The 18,710-nt window shown below is 45.1% G+C and overlaps 1 protein-coding gene across 3 annotated transcripts in view; it reads left to right on the top strand.

Annotated features, from left to right (window-relative positions):
* Nucleotides 1-18,710, top strand: part of LOC142587416 (signal-induced proliferation-associated 1-like protein 2) — a 194,338-nt gene that overhangs the window by 76,870 nt on the left and 98,758 nt on the right. For all 3 annotated transcript variants that reach the window (XM_075698427.1, XM_075698424.1, XM_075698426.1), the window contains exons 7-9: nucleotides 12,168-12,243; nucleotides 15,423-15,521; nucleotides 16,169-16,272. In XM_075698427.1, coding sequence (XP_075554542.1) covers nucleotides 12,168-12,243; nucleotides 15,423-15,521; nucleotides 16,169-16,272 — 279 coding nt within the window. The remainder of the gene's footprint in view (nucleotides 1-12,167; nucleotides 12,244-15,422; nucleotides 15,522-16,168; nucleotides 16,273-18,710) is intronic.

The following is an 18,710-nucleotide window of genomic DNA, read 5'->3' as shown; positions in this document are numbered from 1 at the left end:
ATAACTGCATTGCCATTGCCAGAGATGCTGCAAACGAATTCTTGAACACTACGCACTGTCAATACAGGTAAAATATGTATATTTTCATACATATTTACAACATACATACATACATACATACATACATACATACATACATACATACATACATACATGCATACATACATACAACCCGCCGTGGTTGCTCAGTGGCTATGATGTTGGGCTGCTGAGCACAAGGTCGCGGGATCGAATCCCGGCCACGGCGGCCGCATTTCGATGGGGGCGAAATGTGAAAACACCCGTGTGCTTAGATTTAGGTGCACGTTAAAGAACCCCAGGTGGTCAAAATTTCCGGAGTCCTCCACTACGGCGTGCCTCATAATCAGAAAGTGGTTTTGGCACGTAAAACCCCAAATATTATTATTATACATACATACATACATACATACATACATACATACATACATACATACATACATACATACATCATACATACAATAACTGATATCAATGCTTCCATGTTTTTTGTCTATTTAATAACTAAAGAAGATATCACATGAACTTTAGAACTATATCAGTTCTAAATCAGCAAAGCGGTGCATGCCGCTGATAAGAAAAATGTAACGGCCATGAAATGAACAAGTTGAGGATGAATATGTTAATGAAACTTTGTCATTCAAGATCCTTGTTTAAATTTTTGTACATATGCAATGGCCAGTGAAAAATCTCAATGACGCTGTCACTTATTCCAATGTATTACGCAGGAGCAGCTGTCACCGTTTGTGTATCGTGAGTAATTGCACCGAAATTATTGTCCCAACAGAGAGCACATATATAAAGCCGTTCTGCAAAATATACAAGGGCGAGTCAAATGAAAGTGAGCTAATGCGAATATATGACAAACGGAGTACTTTATTTAAGAGTAGTCTCCATGAGCATTTAGACATTTGTCCCATTGACTAAGGAGTCACGTGATTCCAGTCTCATGAAACTTCTTAGGTTACTGCTTCAACAAATCTGCAACTGACTCTTTCACGTCATCGTCCGACACAAATCTATATCACTTGAGCTGTTTTTTCATTGGTCCTAAAATGTGGAAGTCGCAAGGCAAGAGGTCTCAACTGTATGGTGGATGTTGCAGCGTTTCCCACTTGAACTTTGCCAGTTTTGTGTTAACCACATCAACGACCTGGGGACGAGCAGTGTCGTGGAACAAGATGACCCCATTTGTCAATTTTCCACATAGTTTGTTCTTGATTGCGACACGCAGCTGGTCCAGCGTATTGCAATATCGGAAATGGTTTATAGTCTCTTCAGGTTTATCAAATTCTATCAGTAATGGCTCCTGACGATCGAAAAAAAATGTCAACGACACCATTCTGGCGGAAATGACAGCCTTTGCTTCCTTTGGCGGTGATGAATTCAAATGTTTACACTGTAAGCTTTGCCGTCTTGTTTCGGGCTCATAGTAGTGGCACCATGGTTTGTCCCCGATCACAATTGCAGACAAAAAATTGTCACCCTTATTGTGATACCGGATCAGATGAGTAAAGGCAGCGCCGAACTCCGTATTCTGGCGGTGGTTCAAAATCTTGGGCATCCATTGTGCACACAAGAGCCAATAACCGAGATGTTCATGAATTATGGCATGAACGGTGACGGTGAACCAAACTGTGATTGATGTTCACACGATCTGCCAGTTCAGCGAAGCTTATCCTCCGTTCTTGTGTGATCAGCTCACCAACCTTTGCAATTTTGTTCGTGGTGATTGCACGGCGACTTTGACCCGGTCTTGGATCGTCTTTGCAACTTTCACGTCCTTCTTTGAACCGTTTGCTGCAGCGCTTCACATTGGCCAATGAAATGCAATGTTCAATGTACACGGCAGCCACATGGCGACTAATTTCTTTTTTTGGGAAACCACCTTCAGCTGTCAAAAACCTAACGGTACCGCGCTGCTCAACTTCTAGAATGTCTATTACGTCACGCAACCATGTTCAACCCAGTGTATGAGCGCATTAAAGAACATTTATCCTCCCACCTACACGTCACTTTGTAAATGAGAGATGCCTGTCTGCTACGCGCATGCCTCGCAGATAATGAACTGAACCATTTTTGCGCGGAGTGGGTAGGCTCACTTTCATTTGACTCGCCCTTGTACATTAGAAACGCGAAGATACAATAGAATATACAGATGCGAAGATACAACTTGATAAAGGGCAATAAAGTGTCTCTGTGAAACAAAGTTCACTGCACGTATACACAATATCTCGCAACAAGATATTTAAATATATATAGAAGTCTCCAATAAATCTACGTATCTAAGAAAAAGACACTGCATACAATGTGTCAAACAAGGCCAATAAACATGTGAAATCACAGATTCACAGAATCCTAGATCCCGCCCACATTCTGTCCACTCCCCCCAATGTATCGCGCGCGACGGAAGGCGGCGCGCTTCCTCCCCGCTTTTCTGCTTTGCGCACACAAGACTGAGCCACCATCGTCGGCTCACCCATGCCACCCCCGCCCCCTTACACTTTCACTCGCACATACAGCATGCGGCGCGCGGTCACAATGTTATCGCCCTTGGACTTTATACGAAACATGAGGGCGACGACGACGACAGGAATGCGCCTGAGTGCCCATGTAATTTCTATCGAAATAATATAATAAGAGTATCCGGCAACTGAAGCATCCTATGGCCCATTACTTTGCGCAAAAGGAGTAACAAAATCGAACTTTCACCATGCGACAATTCGCTGCACCGCAACAATGTTTTTCTTCTTTTTTCCTTCTGTGGGGCGGGGGCACCGAAATAAAAACGCAAAGGAAAGTATGTTGGCCACAATGGAATGCCTACTTTGGGCACCTATTGTGGATACCAAAGGAATATCGAAGAAAACGCGAGACGCTTGGTCCACCGAAAAACATGTGTATACTGCTTGGTATCCTAAACCGGCGAGACAAGACTTTCTGGAGAGGTTGCACTCAAGCCAACGCGGTGCCATCCATCGAGTCCCCACAGTGATGGCGGCGAGCGACCATTGTTTCTTTTTCTCGTCTGCTAGCCAGAAAGTGTCCAAAACTCTGCTAGGCAAAAATGCATTGGACCAGAGAAAACCGAATGCGCACCAAAGTGGCGCCGCGCAGTGGTGAGGGCAACACGAGAAAAATGCATGCACTCTGGCTGGCTCTGGCAGCCTGTGAGTAGCGACTAGAAAAAATAGAAGAGGCTCAATGTGTCCTCTCGAATAAAAGTCAAAGTAGTGTCTTGAAATGGTTGCTTTGGCGCAGGTGAAAAAAAAATGTTGCTATGTTTTTATGTGACATGACGGCGCGAATGAACCGCCATAACACTTCGTCTCATGGGACCTTGCTGCGTGCATTGTCAACTTGTCTGATAGTGTGTTGATTTGGCTTGTCTCGTATGTTCCGACGGAAGACTTTAGAAAAGTCAATGCACCTTTGGTGTCAAATATTTATAGGAACATTAAACCCACAAAGTTTAGCAATTGAAAATTTAAAGCACACGTTTGGAAATGTCAGTGCAGCTTTCGCATCAAAAGTTTATAAGAACTTTATACCCATAAAGTTTCGGAATTGACATCCACATGCTCTGTAGATTCCGCGGCCTCCGTGAGATGTCGCGGCGAGCCCGTTCGCCATCAAAACACCCTTGAAACTTTGTGCTAGGATGGGGCTGCTTGCGTTATGTGACTTCCGGTGCATGGGCGTTGCCACGAAACCCATCCCGAATTCGCAATTTTTGCGCTGAAATGTCTTTTTAAGCGTGAAAATAAAACATTCTACACAAAATCCAGAATCATTTCCGGCGCTGGGGGCTGCTTTGATCGGTGATGCATGAACAGCACGAAAAAATTTCGGGGCGGGGGGAGCCTGAAGCCCCATAAGCCCCCCCCCCCTGGCTACGCCCCTGCATAGCTGCAAAGCTACTACGGCGTGCACAGATGTGTTGTATTTGAGGGTCGACCGCTTTTGTAGTATTACCTGGACCCTGCAGTGGGCTTTAATTGATGCATCTCTGCTTCTGCACGCTCTGCATAGTTTGTCCGCTTGACATATTTGCATGATGTTTATTTTTCAGAAATGGCAGCAATGTACTGTACCGTACCTTGAACTTAAGCTTATCCAGTTTCCCTGCAGCCGCCGTTGCATAGTAGTGGAGTTTGCTAGCCTTCTCACGCCGCCTCCCCCACTCCGCTCTCTTGTACGAGAACTGCCTCTTCTCGTCCCTCCTCCCTACAGTTCTATCTAGGTCCACTCTGGACTCGCACCTTAGTAAAAAGGGAAGCTTCGCAACTTCTGCAATGCTTCTGAGGGGAGTCACGAATAATTGCAGCTGTCAAGCGGCTAATGTGGCGACGGCCATGGAGCTCCAGAGGGCATTGTGCACATTCGACACGGTAGGGTGGAAACGAGTTTCTAGTGTCACCTTTCCTCTTTGACTCTTTCCTGTCATTTATGCACACGCTGACTCCCCCCTGACGCGGTGTGCCTGACAGCAGCAGCAGCAGCAGCAGGAGCAGCAGTGGGAAAGTCGAAGGAATAGGCGAAGAAAGCTTCGCCTTAAAAACAAAACGACGCGGCACCGGCTGCCTCACGATGATGCCTTGCGCAATGCGTGGCGCACAACAAAGTGTCCATAGCATCTTTACAAGAGCATGGGCCGGCATGACAGCAATAGCGGGTATCTCAGAAGCATGTAGTTGCGGTAGCCAGAAGTGGACAGTGTTTTGAAAAGCGTGTTGGCGACGACGTATGTCACGTGACATTTGGAGGAGGACTCGGCGAGGAGGAGAGACCAGCTGTTGAACATAGGCATAGCGAAGGAAAGAGCAAAACTATCAAGGTCTGCGTTTAGTTTGCGAAATACGTGTAGCTCCGCTATTACGGCGCACAATAGTGGTTTTGAAAAATTGTCGCAGCTACGTGTTTGTTGCAGACTCGTGCATAACTGCAACACCACAACTAAATTTCTACCTCTGGATGGTTTAGGGGCCCTTTAATAGTATTTAAGCAGGTGACAGGTGCACCGGACAGTTAGAGGATATGACATAAATTCCAGGCACATTGCCTTCCCAATTCCCAATAGCCCACCAGTCTCGGAGGTCACGCTGAGGCATTGTATGGGCTCTTAACATTCTGGGTTCTTAATCATTATGGCGAGCATTAGTGGGTGTCTTTGCTGGTTTTGCTATTAAAGCTGTGTTTCAGCTAGCGCTTCTGAAAACAGCCTCTGGTATTTCAAATGTAAAGTTTTGCATGGGGCTGCTTCACATCTACACTATCTGAAGTGCAGCTTTTTGCACACACTGAAATTTCATTGCAGTTTGTCCTTTAGTGTGAGGCAAGGTCCCTGCAAATGCCACTCTCAAATGGCTTGGGCATATATCGGGGACTAGTAATAGCCATGCAGGAGTGTATATACAGTAAAAGCTAGTTAGATGTAATAGTTCTGCGGAATCCCGCAAGGTGGAGAGAACTAATTAGTAAAGGTATAATAGGACATCCACCCAAACTTAGCTAATTGCTACAAAGGAAACCCATACGGGTTCCTCGAAAGAAAAGCCTTGCAGTTGAAAAAAAATTCATCCTGGTCTGGGACTCTTCCTTCGAGGAATCCGTGTGGGTTTCCTTTGTAGCAATTAGCTACGTTTGGGTAGATGTCTCATTATCCCTTTATTAAAAGCTAGTTAATTCATATCTTATTTATTAATTTGAAATTTTGAGCGGTTCGCAAGTATCAGTTTTCGAAGTGAATTCAAATTGTAAAGGCCGAGTGAGAATTGAATCAAGTATTTCTTAAATGCTAATACAGTGGAGTCTCATTCATAAAGTTCTGCACAGTATGTTTTTCGAGATAATATGCTTATCTTACTTTTCCCCATACAATGTCCCATAGGAGCAGTGTATTTTCATGTAGTTATTGCGATCGCGTTTTCACCTGAAATTGAATACAACTGGAGAAACGGGCTTTCACTGATATTTCTAAAGCTGATAGCTTCATATTCCAGTGTACCAATTTAAATAGCATACCAACGAACAATGTGTTATGCATCGGGCGCACTGGAGGAATAACGCACGTGGCGTGCTGCCGGTGCTAAAACGTTGCTGAGGCAGTGTGGCCACACCGACTGGCGGTGCGCTGTGGCTCAGTTAGGTGAGGGAACGGCAGTTTCCTTTTTTTTAACTTCAGAAGTACTTTCTTACGGACTTTGAAAAGAAGAAAGCTTTGTCAACATTGCTAAATAAAAGTGTGTTGGCTGCCGTTCATGTGGCGTCAAGTGATGCTGCTCCGCATAACACGTTATGTGGAGCAGTATCGCTCAGCTCCGCACGAACCTTTGCTCTTCACTCTGTCACTGATTACACTTATTTTCTTACTTTTCTGAGTGCACATTGGATAACACAATTTTTGAATGGTACATTTTATTTTCTGGTACCCATGAAGATTGCGTCAACGAGGCTCCACTGTACTATTTGCTTTGTGCAAGTGCACTTTTTTATGACCGACCAGAGGCGGGGAAAGAAAAAATTTATTGCATAGCAAATGATGTACAGGAAAATGATGCTTCGGGGTCAACAAAATTCTCTAGTACAACACTTTTGCTAGGCAGTATCATAACTGCAGTTATTTGTTGTTGTCTTGAAGGATGGACATGTTTGGGGAGCGGTGACATCCTCCTGCATGCCTCAATTCCTTCAGACACCGAAAAGAGCTGCTCGCTCGACCCACTAGTGTCTGGTATCGGATGGTATCTCTTCGCAAGACGAGCCTAGAGTGGGCCCCATGCTTACACCACTACTCACACGGATATTCTTCTTGGCCCCAAATTCCATCATGCATGTACAGTAGAATCTCATTGATATATTCCCGTTACATACATTTTCTCGGTGCCAACGTTCGCAATCGAGAACACAAAAAATTACCCAACAGTTACGCTCATTTTTCACCAGTTCCTACATTCCCGGAAAACAAAATTTTTCGGCACCAATGTTCATTACGTTGCCAAAATGCAGTTGTATGATACGTTTTCTGGCTGCTAGATGCCATGTAAACAAGGAAATGCGGAAGTTGCGCGCGATCGAGAACAGTATCTAGATGCTTACAGCAGCAGTCTCGCCACAATGCCCACCCGGTCTTCTCTTGTGAAAACGCTGGTGCGCCCTCAGTTTCTCACTTCTGTACCAGAAAATCTTCTCCAGGGTCATCGCACACGGCATTCACAGCTGTCGCCGCCAATCCTATTGCGATAAGCACCTTTGGCTGTCTGTTTCACAGCGCATGGTGCCGTCAGAAGCGTAGCATACGCTTTTAATAGGCGACAGCGAGAATACACCGCCGTTCCCTGCTGCAGACTGAGATCGTATAAGTTTTCCGGCTGCTAGATCCGATGTGAACAGGAAAACGCGTGAGGCACACGTGATCAAGAGCAGCATATGGCTGCCCGTCTCCCATGCACAGTTTCTTGTTCCGGTACCAGCAAATCTCCACCCAGGTCGTTGCACGCCGCATTCACAGCTATCGCTGCCAAACCTATTGTGATAAGCATCTTCACCTATTAGTTTTACAGCATGTAGTGCATAGAGCCATTGGTGGCGTGCTACATGCTTTTATTAGGCGATAATCCAAGTGTGCCGGCGTTCCCTGCTGCAGGGGATGCGATGTGGCCATCACGTTTTGCTTTGGTGTCGTCCAGTGTTGCCCACCAGCTCGATTTCATTTCGGTTTCCTGTCGTCCTCTTGAAACCCCACGCTATAGGAAAATAAAACAAAATGCGTCTCGCGCCGGCCGGGCGCCACCAGGTCAATTTTATTTGTTTCCCATCGTGCTCTTAAAACACCACCCATTAGGAAAATAACAAAACGCGTCTCGGGCCGCCTCGAGCGCCACCAGCTCGATGCACATGGCCTCTTGCGTCGCTCTGCACTACGTAGATGTCAACAATAGGGGAGTGTGTCACATTTTTTTCTACTTTAGATCGTACATTTTCCCGGTTAGAAAGTTTTTTCTTGCAGTTTTCTTCCAAAGCTTATGAACGAGGTGCTACTGTGTCTTTGTACTGTTGTACTGTATCTAACAAAGAAAATTGTTACCACAAGCAAGCGAAAATTGCCATTGGTTGATGAGCTTATCCAAGTCTTTCTAAAGTGCTGATGTCCATTTAGCGTCTTCAGAAGCTTTCATTCTTAAGGACCTATGTGGGTTTGTAGGTGTTTAAATTTTATTTCCTTTTGGTAAAACCAGGTTTTTAATTCACTTTGCAATTGAAGCATCATGGTGGTACTCGGCTACTTTTGAGCGAGGGTCTGAAAAAAATTTCACCGGCAACTACAATACCCCCTAATGCAAATTTTGAGCACGGCTGTTTAGGTGTTCTGAGTTCGCGATATATTATGGCAAAAAGTGCGATTCTGAAGGGCAAGGTGCTCTAGGTGGCCGCGCTGAGCCCCCGCTCCGGCAGCTTCTTTAGCACTAGCAGCAGACGAAGCATGTGCACCGGTTGGTTTGCTCATAGTTCAGGAAGGCTGCGCGAATGTGGGAATGTGTGGCTCGTGCAGAGTGCATTCTTTAGCGGCAAGTGCGCCGCAGGCAATGTAGGACATGTCCCCTGGCCCCGAAGCCCACACCAGTGCTTTGTTTCTGCATTGGCCACATGCCCGGTCATGCCGGGACTCCGCTTTACTCCTCACCGTTTTCACCATACCCTCCTCCACTTTCCGCCTCCTGGTTACGCTGCACAATTCTCTCCGCTTTCGTCCTCGCGCATTTTGTCCTCCTGCTGCACTCTGCGTTCCCCTTCATCCTTAACTCTGCGTGTTTGCTCAGTTGCGCCGAGGCCAACACTGACGCTAGCCGCAGGAACGGACACCTAGGAGCTGCATTCAAGAACATTGCCAAATTTGTAGTTTGGAAACCATAATTTTAGGCACTTAGCCAGAGTAGCAGCAGACACAGAGGTCTGAACCTCGTGGCTGGTGTTGTTCAGATGCATGAAGAGGCAGCCCAGTGTGGGTGCTTGAGCTGATAGTGTCAGGTAGCCAAGCGCTAGCAGGGAATGGTAGCACGCCACCAATGGCTCTATGCACTACATGCTGTAAAACTAATAGGTGAAGCAGTTACAGTGCCCCCTTCTTACTTTTGATATGCATCATAGCACGGTAAATATGCTTCACTGCAATACATTGTTTCGCCGCATAGCAGTGTTGTACTGCGGCAAAGCTGACTTTAAAAAAATTGACAGCAGCAATTTTTGGAGGTTTGAATATTTCGAATAGTAAAAGTTCCCTTCGAATTCAATAAAACACTAACCGATTCATATTGAAGGTTTGAAGTTTTCGAACATTTGCTCCCTGCTAAAAATGTAGGATAACTAAAACTAACTGGCACGGTCCGGTCCGAGTACTACGGTCCGAGTATACTAAGTACTTCTAATATGACCCAACGTCTAATAATAAATTTTGATTCTGAAAAATAAAGAAAGAGCTCCGTAGAACACCATATAATAAAAAGTTTGTTAATTCACACGAAAACCGGGTTCGCCTTGGATAATTTGAACTGCGCAGCACCATGGCTGACTCCTGGGTCTTACGCTGGGGCTCACTACCCAGCGAAGCGACAGGTGGCACACACAAAGTGCTTGTCACCATCGTCATCGATCCACATCCCAGCGACAGCACCCTCAGATCTCAGAGGATATGCTTTTGTGGACTGCATGCACCAGAAGAGATTGAAGGAGCCGGAAGCACGTCATGGTTGCCATGTTCTTGCGTTTATATTTGCAGATGGTTAGTTTCATCGGTAGTGGAGCACGCGGCCAATGTGACGCATCCGTTAGTCCGAATTTCATTTTAATTCTAATTCAACGAGCATGCCCATGAAATTCGAATTAACGAGCTTCTACTGAAAGTCAATTTTATATATGAGTCATCGGCCCAACTCCTACTCTTCGCAGCAAAAGAAAACAAGAACTTGTGAAATCTGGCAAGCATAGAAAGGTTGCTTGTAAGAAATTTCCTAGAGTGTTCAAGCCTTATAAACGATTCGTTACAGTGCAACACAAGACACTGATAAAAGAAGGTATAAAACGACGACACGACGCTTATACCCTCTTTTGTCCGTGTCTTGTGTTGCGCTATAACGAGCCTTACTATGAATCCCAATCAATCGGCCCAACTTGCGATCTTGATGCATTATAGAGGAGATAAATGAAGCAGCCAGTCTGGCAGAGTAAGTGGAAACTCACTGACACTTCCTCATCGATATCTTTTCTTTCAGATGTGCATTTGCTCGCACTCATGTTCACTCGCACCAACACACTCACTCTCACCGACACTCACTCACACTTGTACTTGCGTACACTCTCCCCCATCATGACTCTCATGCTCGGCACTCACGACTGTGAAATGAGTGAGTACGCCAACCTATGGTACATACACACACAAATGCTTATGCACATCTTTCACTAACTCCGTCCGTGTCCTCTATTGTGCTTGAACATTTCGCACCGTTGCAAAACATGACCCGTAACATTAAAAATCCCATAGCTATATCTGGGAAGACTTGCACAACTGATTTTACCCGTGGGGAAATGTACCAGTGCCTAAAACCTTTGCAGAAGTGACATTAGGCTGCATTGAAGGAAGTTGCCATTGCAGTAAAACCTTGTTAAACTGTACCCGCTTAAACAGTAGTTTCGTTTCAAAAGTAGTAAAGTAAAATCCCTGACTCAGTAGCCATTGAACATAATGCATTTTGTCTCCGCATAAACCATACCAGCTTATTGCGTATGTATCGGTTAGCACGTAGTGTTCCGACTTTTCGTCGCCGAAATCATGGCGGTATGTCAGCCCGGCAGAATGAGCCTTGGAGATCAGACTGCCCTCCAAGCGCAAACACAGAAGGCGCTTGGAAGGGTGAAGCCATATCGTCAACATCACTTCAGTGCCGTGCCAGAGTTGGAGCGTTGTGGCCTGTGTTGTGGTGTTGAGCAAGCTAGGACACAAACCTCACGCTTAGCATAGAAGAAAAATTGGACATTGTTTGGGCTGTCGAACATGGCACGAACAAGTGGGTGCTGGCACGGGAGAGGGATCTACCGTTGACTATGGTGTGTGGCATTTGGAAACGCCAAGAAGTTGGTAGGCAATGCTGCTGCAGCTGTGAAAATATGTCGGCTACGAGGTTCGACTTTTGGAGGTTTGACTTTTTGCCATCGTTGCCTCTGTTACTGCCAAAGTGTCGCCTAACGACAGTGGTGAGGACGACATGGAAAGCGACAGCATGGGTGATTCAGGCTCGGCAGTGGCAGATGTTGCGCGTTACGTCAGCCTCATGCGGGTGTTTGCTGAGAAGAGGGGGCTGGCGAAAAAGCTGGCTCGTAGCTTGAGCGAGTTTGAGGCCGTCATCATCGCTGCTAGCTCGCTGCAGCATCAGATGAAAATAACATGCTTTTGTCGTGCGAAGTGAATAAATACTGCATGATTTCTGCCTTTTCATTGCAGTCTTTCGTAATTCCGTTTTTGACAGATAAGTGGGCGATCTTGCGCTATTTCGGTACTACCGTTTAGTACATAGCAGTACTACCATTTAGTACGTACTTTTCCGAGCTTGAGCCAACTACAGTTTAATTAGGTTTCACTGTGGTCACAAAGTTGAAATGTTTTATGACTCTGCAACTTACTGTTTAGTATTACTTACTTGCTTGCTTACTTTTGCTTGTTGTGTTAGTCTAGCCACCTGTCATCATCTTCTAGCTTGTGCACAAAAGCCTACCGTCATGGAATGCTAGCAGCTGTCCTAAACCAGTACCCTACTGTTTAGCAGCTTACCGTTGCATTTGGTCTGTTTTGTAACAATGTGCAATTTCCCTGCAAGTAAGATTATGCGTCATGCGAGCCGCACCAGGTGTTGCTGTGGGACACAAACGGCACCATTTACTGCTGTTTTGCAATGTAATTTCTACAGTGGATGAAGGTTAGTGTTGGCAAGTTTGTAGCAGTCAATTGGGAATGTTGTGTTGTTAGTGAAGGGTCTTGGCCTAACAGTACTATCAGACAGACAGTTTGTTTCAGATAGTTTCCTCAAGAGTTCACACTGTTGCTGTTCAACTGCTCTCGCCTTAATGATGCAAGCTTCCTGCCTTTTCTTTTATTGCAGCTGATGAAATCGTACAAGGTTGGGGTCATGTACTGTCGGGCAGGACAGGCTACCGAGGAAGAAATGTACAACAACGGTAAGTGGTGATCTATTGGAGGGAAGCGTTTGGGGCTGCGTATACCTCACAGTGGCTGTGGCTACTACTGTTGAGATTTCTTCTGTTACATAAAAAATTTCCCACAGAACTGATCTACGATGATTGTCTAGTTATGCAAGAGCATTCACACGACACACACACACACACATCATTCAATTGCCATTGCATCATTGTTCGCTTCATTTGTTGTGCCCAAGACAGCTATCGTGACACAGTGCGTGCTGAAGTAGGATACATACAATTCTGCGCCCCTTGTCAACTGTTCATTCAAATGATCGACCAGCTGATATCCAGTCGACTTGCGTTAATTTGACTCAGACAAGACTGACAAAATTGATTGAATTATCTGGCGGGTTGAATTAAACAAGGTGCAGGAAGAATGCTAAAACACATGGCTGAGTCGATTGGCAGTATTTGCCTGATTCTAACACGCCCCTGAACCTAGCACCCTTGTGCCCACATCCTGTGTATCCAAAGTAGAAAGCTATAGTAGATATTACATTAAAGCTTCTAAACAAAGTAGAAATGGAACACACACAGCTGATATTCTAGCAAGAAAAAAATCCAAGGTGACCTAAGCATTTCTTATGAGTTGTGAATGTGAAAGCATTAATGTCCAATTGAACACCGCTGAGCGTACCTTCGAGTTGTGAACTCGTAGGCATGCGAGGATGTTGAAACGCTTAGCACATTTTAATTTGGTCTTACTAAGGTGCAGTTAGAACGCAGGGGAGAGCTTGCATAGACAAGAAACGTGCAGATAACACAGGCTTCCGAGAGAGAGAGAGAGAAAGAGGGTGACTTGCCGTCGTGGCAATGCCTTCTCCCCTCACGCAATACGTGCATGCTACCGAGGCAGCAGGTGTACCCTCTCGCCTGCACTGCTCCGTCAAGGTGCGCTCGTGACATAGCGTCACAGCCAATGGGAATCTAGGTGCTGCTACAGACATGGGATGCTGGCTTTTTTGCGCAATGAGCCATTTGACGCTTTTGCACCAAAATGGGCGAGGGTGCAATATGAGTTGCACAATGGCAGCCATCAATTGCAACCTATAGCGGCACAGATTCATGATCAATCTTTCTGAGCCAGCAGCGATTGCCAAGCTGACAGGATCAGGAATGCCGTAAAAAATTAAGTGATCCCGCCGTGAATGATTTTCGGCATCGTCGATACATGCTTCGAGCTCAGAAATATGATAAGTAGCATGCTCAGCCGCGGTGCGCGGTGCATCCGCTTCGTTTTGAATGGTCAAAAGCATCTGGTTGCAACCTTCAAGGTTGTTCATTCGTTTGCTTAGGTCAGTAATTGCTTTGTCCGTAGAAGTCAGTTCAGACTTAAGACCCTGAATTTCAGTGATCAGCTGGTTCTGAGCGGCAGTTAGTTTTCGCAATTCGGTTAGTAGGCTTTCAGGAATGCCAGGGTCCGGGTTTGTTTCCACATCACCAGCTAAAATCAGCAAGGCATGAATAATATGAGCACATTCGACAGCAATGGCGGCACAGCATTGTGGGTTCGGCAACTGCATCAGGAAATGATTGCTCGATTTCTTTAGCAAAGAGAGTGTATGGTTGACTAACCTGCATTGTAAGAGCAAAAGGTTTAGCGAGCTGTGCAGATGCGCAGTCGCCGAGCCCACAAAGCTGTGTCGACAGCCGCCTTCAGTTTATATCTGGTGACTGCGTTGCCGTTGATGACGATGGGGATTGCCATTCCCGACTGAGAACCATAGACCGCCACTTCTTCTGTAGGATGTCCGGGTATGGTGCATTGCTGGTAGTGAAAACTTGGATGTAGCCTGGCTCGTTTCCTCGGCAGTTGACCGTGTACCTCGACGAAGCGGACAGAGCAGTACCGGTTATTGCAGGCATCAGGAAATGCACAGTGGCAAAGGTGATGATCTGCATTGCTAGAGCGAAAGGTTTAGCAATCTGTGTAAATGCGCAGTCGCCGAGCCCACCAGGAGGTCACCAGGTCAGGATCGAATAAGCCGAAAAACCGAATTAACCGGGGCTGGATTAACGGAAGTTTACTCTATTCATGTTTGTTATATTGAGGTTTGTAGGTATTAGCGCAACACTTTTTGGCGTGCTACCCTGTCAACTGGCCCAGCAGTCAACGATTCTTAGTACACACGCTCCTTGTATATTTCCTGACGAGAGCTCTGGACAGTACGTTAAACAGATTAAATCATTGCATGCATTAGAGAACATGCATTGCAGAATAATTGTGCTATGCCTTCAGTCGCAGTTTTTTCTTCAACCAAGCCAGACTTTGCCTGGTCTATAACAAATGTTGGTGTATTTATGAACAGTTGGCGTAACATTGTTAATTGAATCATTGTTTGCTTTTACTTTCATGAGATACAGTTGGACCTCCATATTGCAATGAATATGGCTATAAGAACTAATTGATGTCATGAATTAAATTGAAGATTTGTTTGACCCTGCTTTATAAATCCAAGTTTTCTACTGCTATAACGAAACCAAAAATGCAAGATCCGAGACAGTATCAGTCACAGGAAAGCAAATATTCGTTTGCTGAGCTGCTAAAATATTGTGTTCTGGTAGCAAAAATGTTAGAAACTTGGGAAGAACAAATCGAAAAGGTCAATGCTGGACACACACGCCTGTTTTGGCCAGTGGCTTGACTTTGTTGGACCACAGGTGGCAAGCCAACGTTCCGATGCTGTGTGATCCCCCTTATTGCTTGGGTGCTTGTTTACGACAGCGCAATGCATTTTTCTAAATTAGCGTTATTCCACATGCTGCTTGGCGTCGTGACAAGCTGCCGACAGGCCATTGATGTCCGGAAATTTTTGCTGGCCTATTGGAGGTATCATGCGGGACACTAAACCTCACAATTAAATTTTCTTTTTCTACGTCTGCCAAGTGCTTGTGTGGAATTCTCAGCAAAAACACGGTAGAAGCATTCTTCAAAAGCTCTCGTCTGCTCTACAAAATGCCCCTCTGTCTGTCCGTATTTCCACTGGCTCTGGACTTCTGCAAGTTTTAGAACAAATTACTCATGGCTAAGGCAGCACCACTAATAAGCTAGGCAGCTGGGGGTGTAGAAAACACAGCTAAATCACAATTTCATGTTTTCAGCATCAAAGGGAATCGCTGGACAAGATGTGTGTTTTTTGTTTTGTTGGTTGCAGAAACGACGGGTCCGGCTTTCGAGGAGTTCCTCGAGATGCTGGGCCACAAAGTTCGGCTCAAGGGCTTTCAGAACTATCGGGCAGGCCTCGACAACAAGAGTGAGTGCAAGTGAAATTCTTAAAGCTGGAACTTGGCGTGCATGCAGAGATTGTCTTGTCATTGCTTGAACTGTCGCTATTTCTGTTGAACCCCACCAGTTGCAACACCAGCACCACTTTCTGACATTTGGGGAAGTACACAATAATAGGCAATTTCAAAGATCACGCATGATTACCAGAAAGAATATAAATGAAGAGCCAGTGAATTGAATGCAATGACAGCAAAAACGAGTTACAAGCTGTGCCTTAAATTTGAGCCACAAAGAACTGTAGACGTCGTTGTCTGAATTCTGCCTGCCTTTTAAGTAACTTGACCCAACTAAGAAAAATGTATTGTGACTTTAAAGATCAGCAAGTCCTGCACCAGGTGAGGTTATTTATTTATTTATTTAGCTCTAGATTAACTGTGAAACAGTTCTAGCCCGAATTTTTATTTCAACTGCTCATAAGCTTCAACTGATATAACAAAGCTGGTGACTCCATGAATGGTTTCAGGGTTGGGTGAGAGGTTGGAGTGCGATATATCGCACTCCAATGCCTGATCGATTGATGCCTGATTTTCTTTCTATATAATAGTTTTTTTTTTTTTTTTTCATTTATTGTGACAGTGATATGACAAGCTGTGCTGTTTATTTCTTGCTTTGCAGCGGACACCACCGGCCTCTATTCAGTGTACTCAACCTATGAGGACTGTGAGATTATGTTCCATGTCTCCACCATGCTTCCATACACACCCAGCAACAAGCAGCAGGTTGGTTGCGATCTCATGTCCCATTTCCGTATGTTCCTTCCAACGCCAAGCGAATGGTTAGCATGGAGATTTAGGCATGTTGGTTTTGGATATTGATGTACTATCAAGTGCGAAAATGACGACACATACGGACCAACACACACAAGAGCAGTTCGTGTGGGTCATAATTTTCGTGCCTATACATAGCCAAGCCAATGTGATCCAAAAGTTATTTCGATTAATGCAAGCATGTATAAATGGCCATATTGTAAACAGTGTGATCAGATGACAGTAACTACACTGTATGCATAACATTGTTCAAAGCCCATCTATAAAAAAAAATTAATGATGAAGATTCACTGAAGCAGTACTTAAGGACAAGCTTTAGCTCGGGTGCTCCTATCTAAATACATGTAAAAGGAGAATTCGTTTTTCTCGGCAGCCACTGCACCAAATTTGACCAGGTTTGTTGCATAAGAAAAAGTTAAATTCTAGTGACTGTTAGTTTCGAATTTTTCATTTAGGTCGTCAGTCTTTCATTAAAAATTGGCAGAGATCGTAAATTTTCAGAAATTGAAGCTATCAAGTTTACAGCTCTGTAACTCAACAAGGAAAGATGATATCACAATTCTGTGAATTGCACCTAATGGCACATCTAAAGCGGACAAAATTGATGTGTTACACATGAATGTCAAGAAATTTAGTAATATGGAAATGCACCTTTTACAGAACCCTTGTACACAACGTAACGAATTCATGTAAGATATTGACACGTGTACCTATCTTTATCGGGCGACCGCGTTTCGCCGCCCAACAAATGTTATCGCACAGCGCGGGACGCGCCTGTATGTATCCGAAGTTTCTGGAAAGTTATGGATGCTTCTACCCGGCTGTCTGTTGTCGCCGAACCTTATGTTATCTGATTTCATCGCGTGACGCGAATGGTGTAGAACTTTGTGGAAGGCACGCAAGTCCCAACGATTAGTCTGGAACATTCGACGACTGCTGTATAAAAGCCGGCGCGCTTGACCCGCTGATCAGATTTTCGATGATCGCCGACTGTGTTCGCCGCTCTCGTTGTGCTTTAAGTGTAGCCTGTTTTGTGGGCACAGGTTCGCCCAATAAAAGCTAGTTTTGCCTTTCACAGTATTGCTACTGTGTTCTTTGACGTCACGACCACGTGACAATATAAAGTGACATATCGAACTTTTCCGCTCTGAATGTTCTAATAGATGCCTGTTACAGAATGGTGATATCTGTTTTTGATGCAGAGCTATTAATTTGTAAACTTCGTGCTTCTATTATTTTTTTAACTTTCAAATTTTTGAAGATATCTTTAACAGAATTAAGGCCCTAAATCAAAATTCTGCTTCCAACAGTTACTAGAATTTGACTTTCTCTCTCAAATGCAACACATTTCATTAAGATCGGTCCCCGGGTTATCTCAGAAAAGTGTTTCTGCATTTTACATGTACAGTCGCCGATTGTTTATTCGGACCTCACGGGGACTGCGGAGATGTTCGAATAAACAGGTGTCCGAAAAAGCAGATTAATTCTTTGAAGGTTTTTGCCGTATATGTACGGCAGCGGTTTTCTGTCCCGCAAGGTCTTTGCCGTACGGGTACGGTTCCGACCCTCTGTTTGAAATTTCGCGCCATAATGACGATGTATGCTAACCGGGAGGTGCTGCCACCTCTTAGCACCTCCAAGATGCGTTTGAAATTGGTGCTGCCTTCTTGGGGAGATAAACAGAACTGATTGCTAGCTTCAGGGCGTCGCTCAGACTGTGGCAACGCCCCTTTGCGATTTCGGTTTCGCCGCGTCAATTTTTTCTTTGTCGGCACTCTCTTGCAGGGCGGTAAAAGTTTTCTATCCTGATTGGCGCTGCTCTTAGCTTATTCATCAGCACCGTTCGCGAGGTATTCTCGCTCTCAGTGGCAACGCACTGTCGTGGTTTCGGTTCTGGCGCGTGATCGCAACGGAGGCGCACGAAACGTGGTTTTTCTCTTTGTCGGCACGCTGTCGCAGGGGCGGCGGAAATTGATTTCTATCTTGATTGGCACTGCTCTTAGCTTGTTTATCACCACCGCTCACGAGGTATTCTCGCTCTCTGCGGCAACGCGCTTATGCGAGAGGGTGCCTCAGACCTCTGCCCAAGGCAGCCGCATGCAGAGATGTCGTGTGCACCAACACAAATCCTCGCTCCAAGAGAACAGACACGCATTTTAGGTGTGCAGATTGCGATAAGGCGCTGTCCGTAGACCCGTGTTTCAAGGAGTACCGCGCTCGGAAATACTATTGAACATTTTGCAGTTCTGAGTGATGCCGACACCAAAATACTGTTCCTAATTATTTTTTACTATTTATTCCTGACTTTATACATTTTGTACATTCAAGATCCGCAATAACCACCTAGGAAAGTTTTTTTCAAAATAATTCGACCCTCAAAAGGTTAAGAG

The sequence above is a fragment of the Dermacentor variabilis genome, chromosome 7 (genome assembly GCF_050947875.1).
Source record: "Dermacentor variabilis isolate Ectoservices chromosome 7, ASM5094787v1, whole genome shotgun sequence".
Taxonomy (NCBI): domain Eukaryota; kingdom Metazoa; phylum Arthropoda; class Arachnida; order Ixodida; family Ixodidae; genus Dermacentor; species Dermacentor variabilis.
Note: the sequence above shows the minus strand (reverse complement) of the source record. Positions and strands in the feature narration are given on the sequence as shown.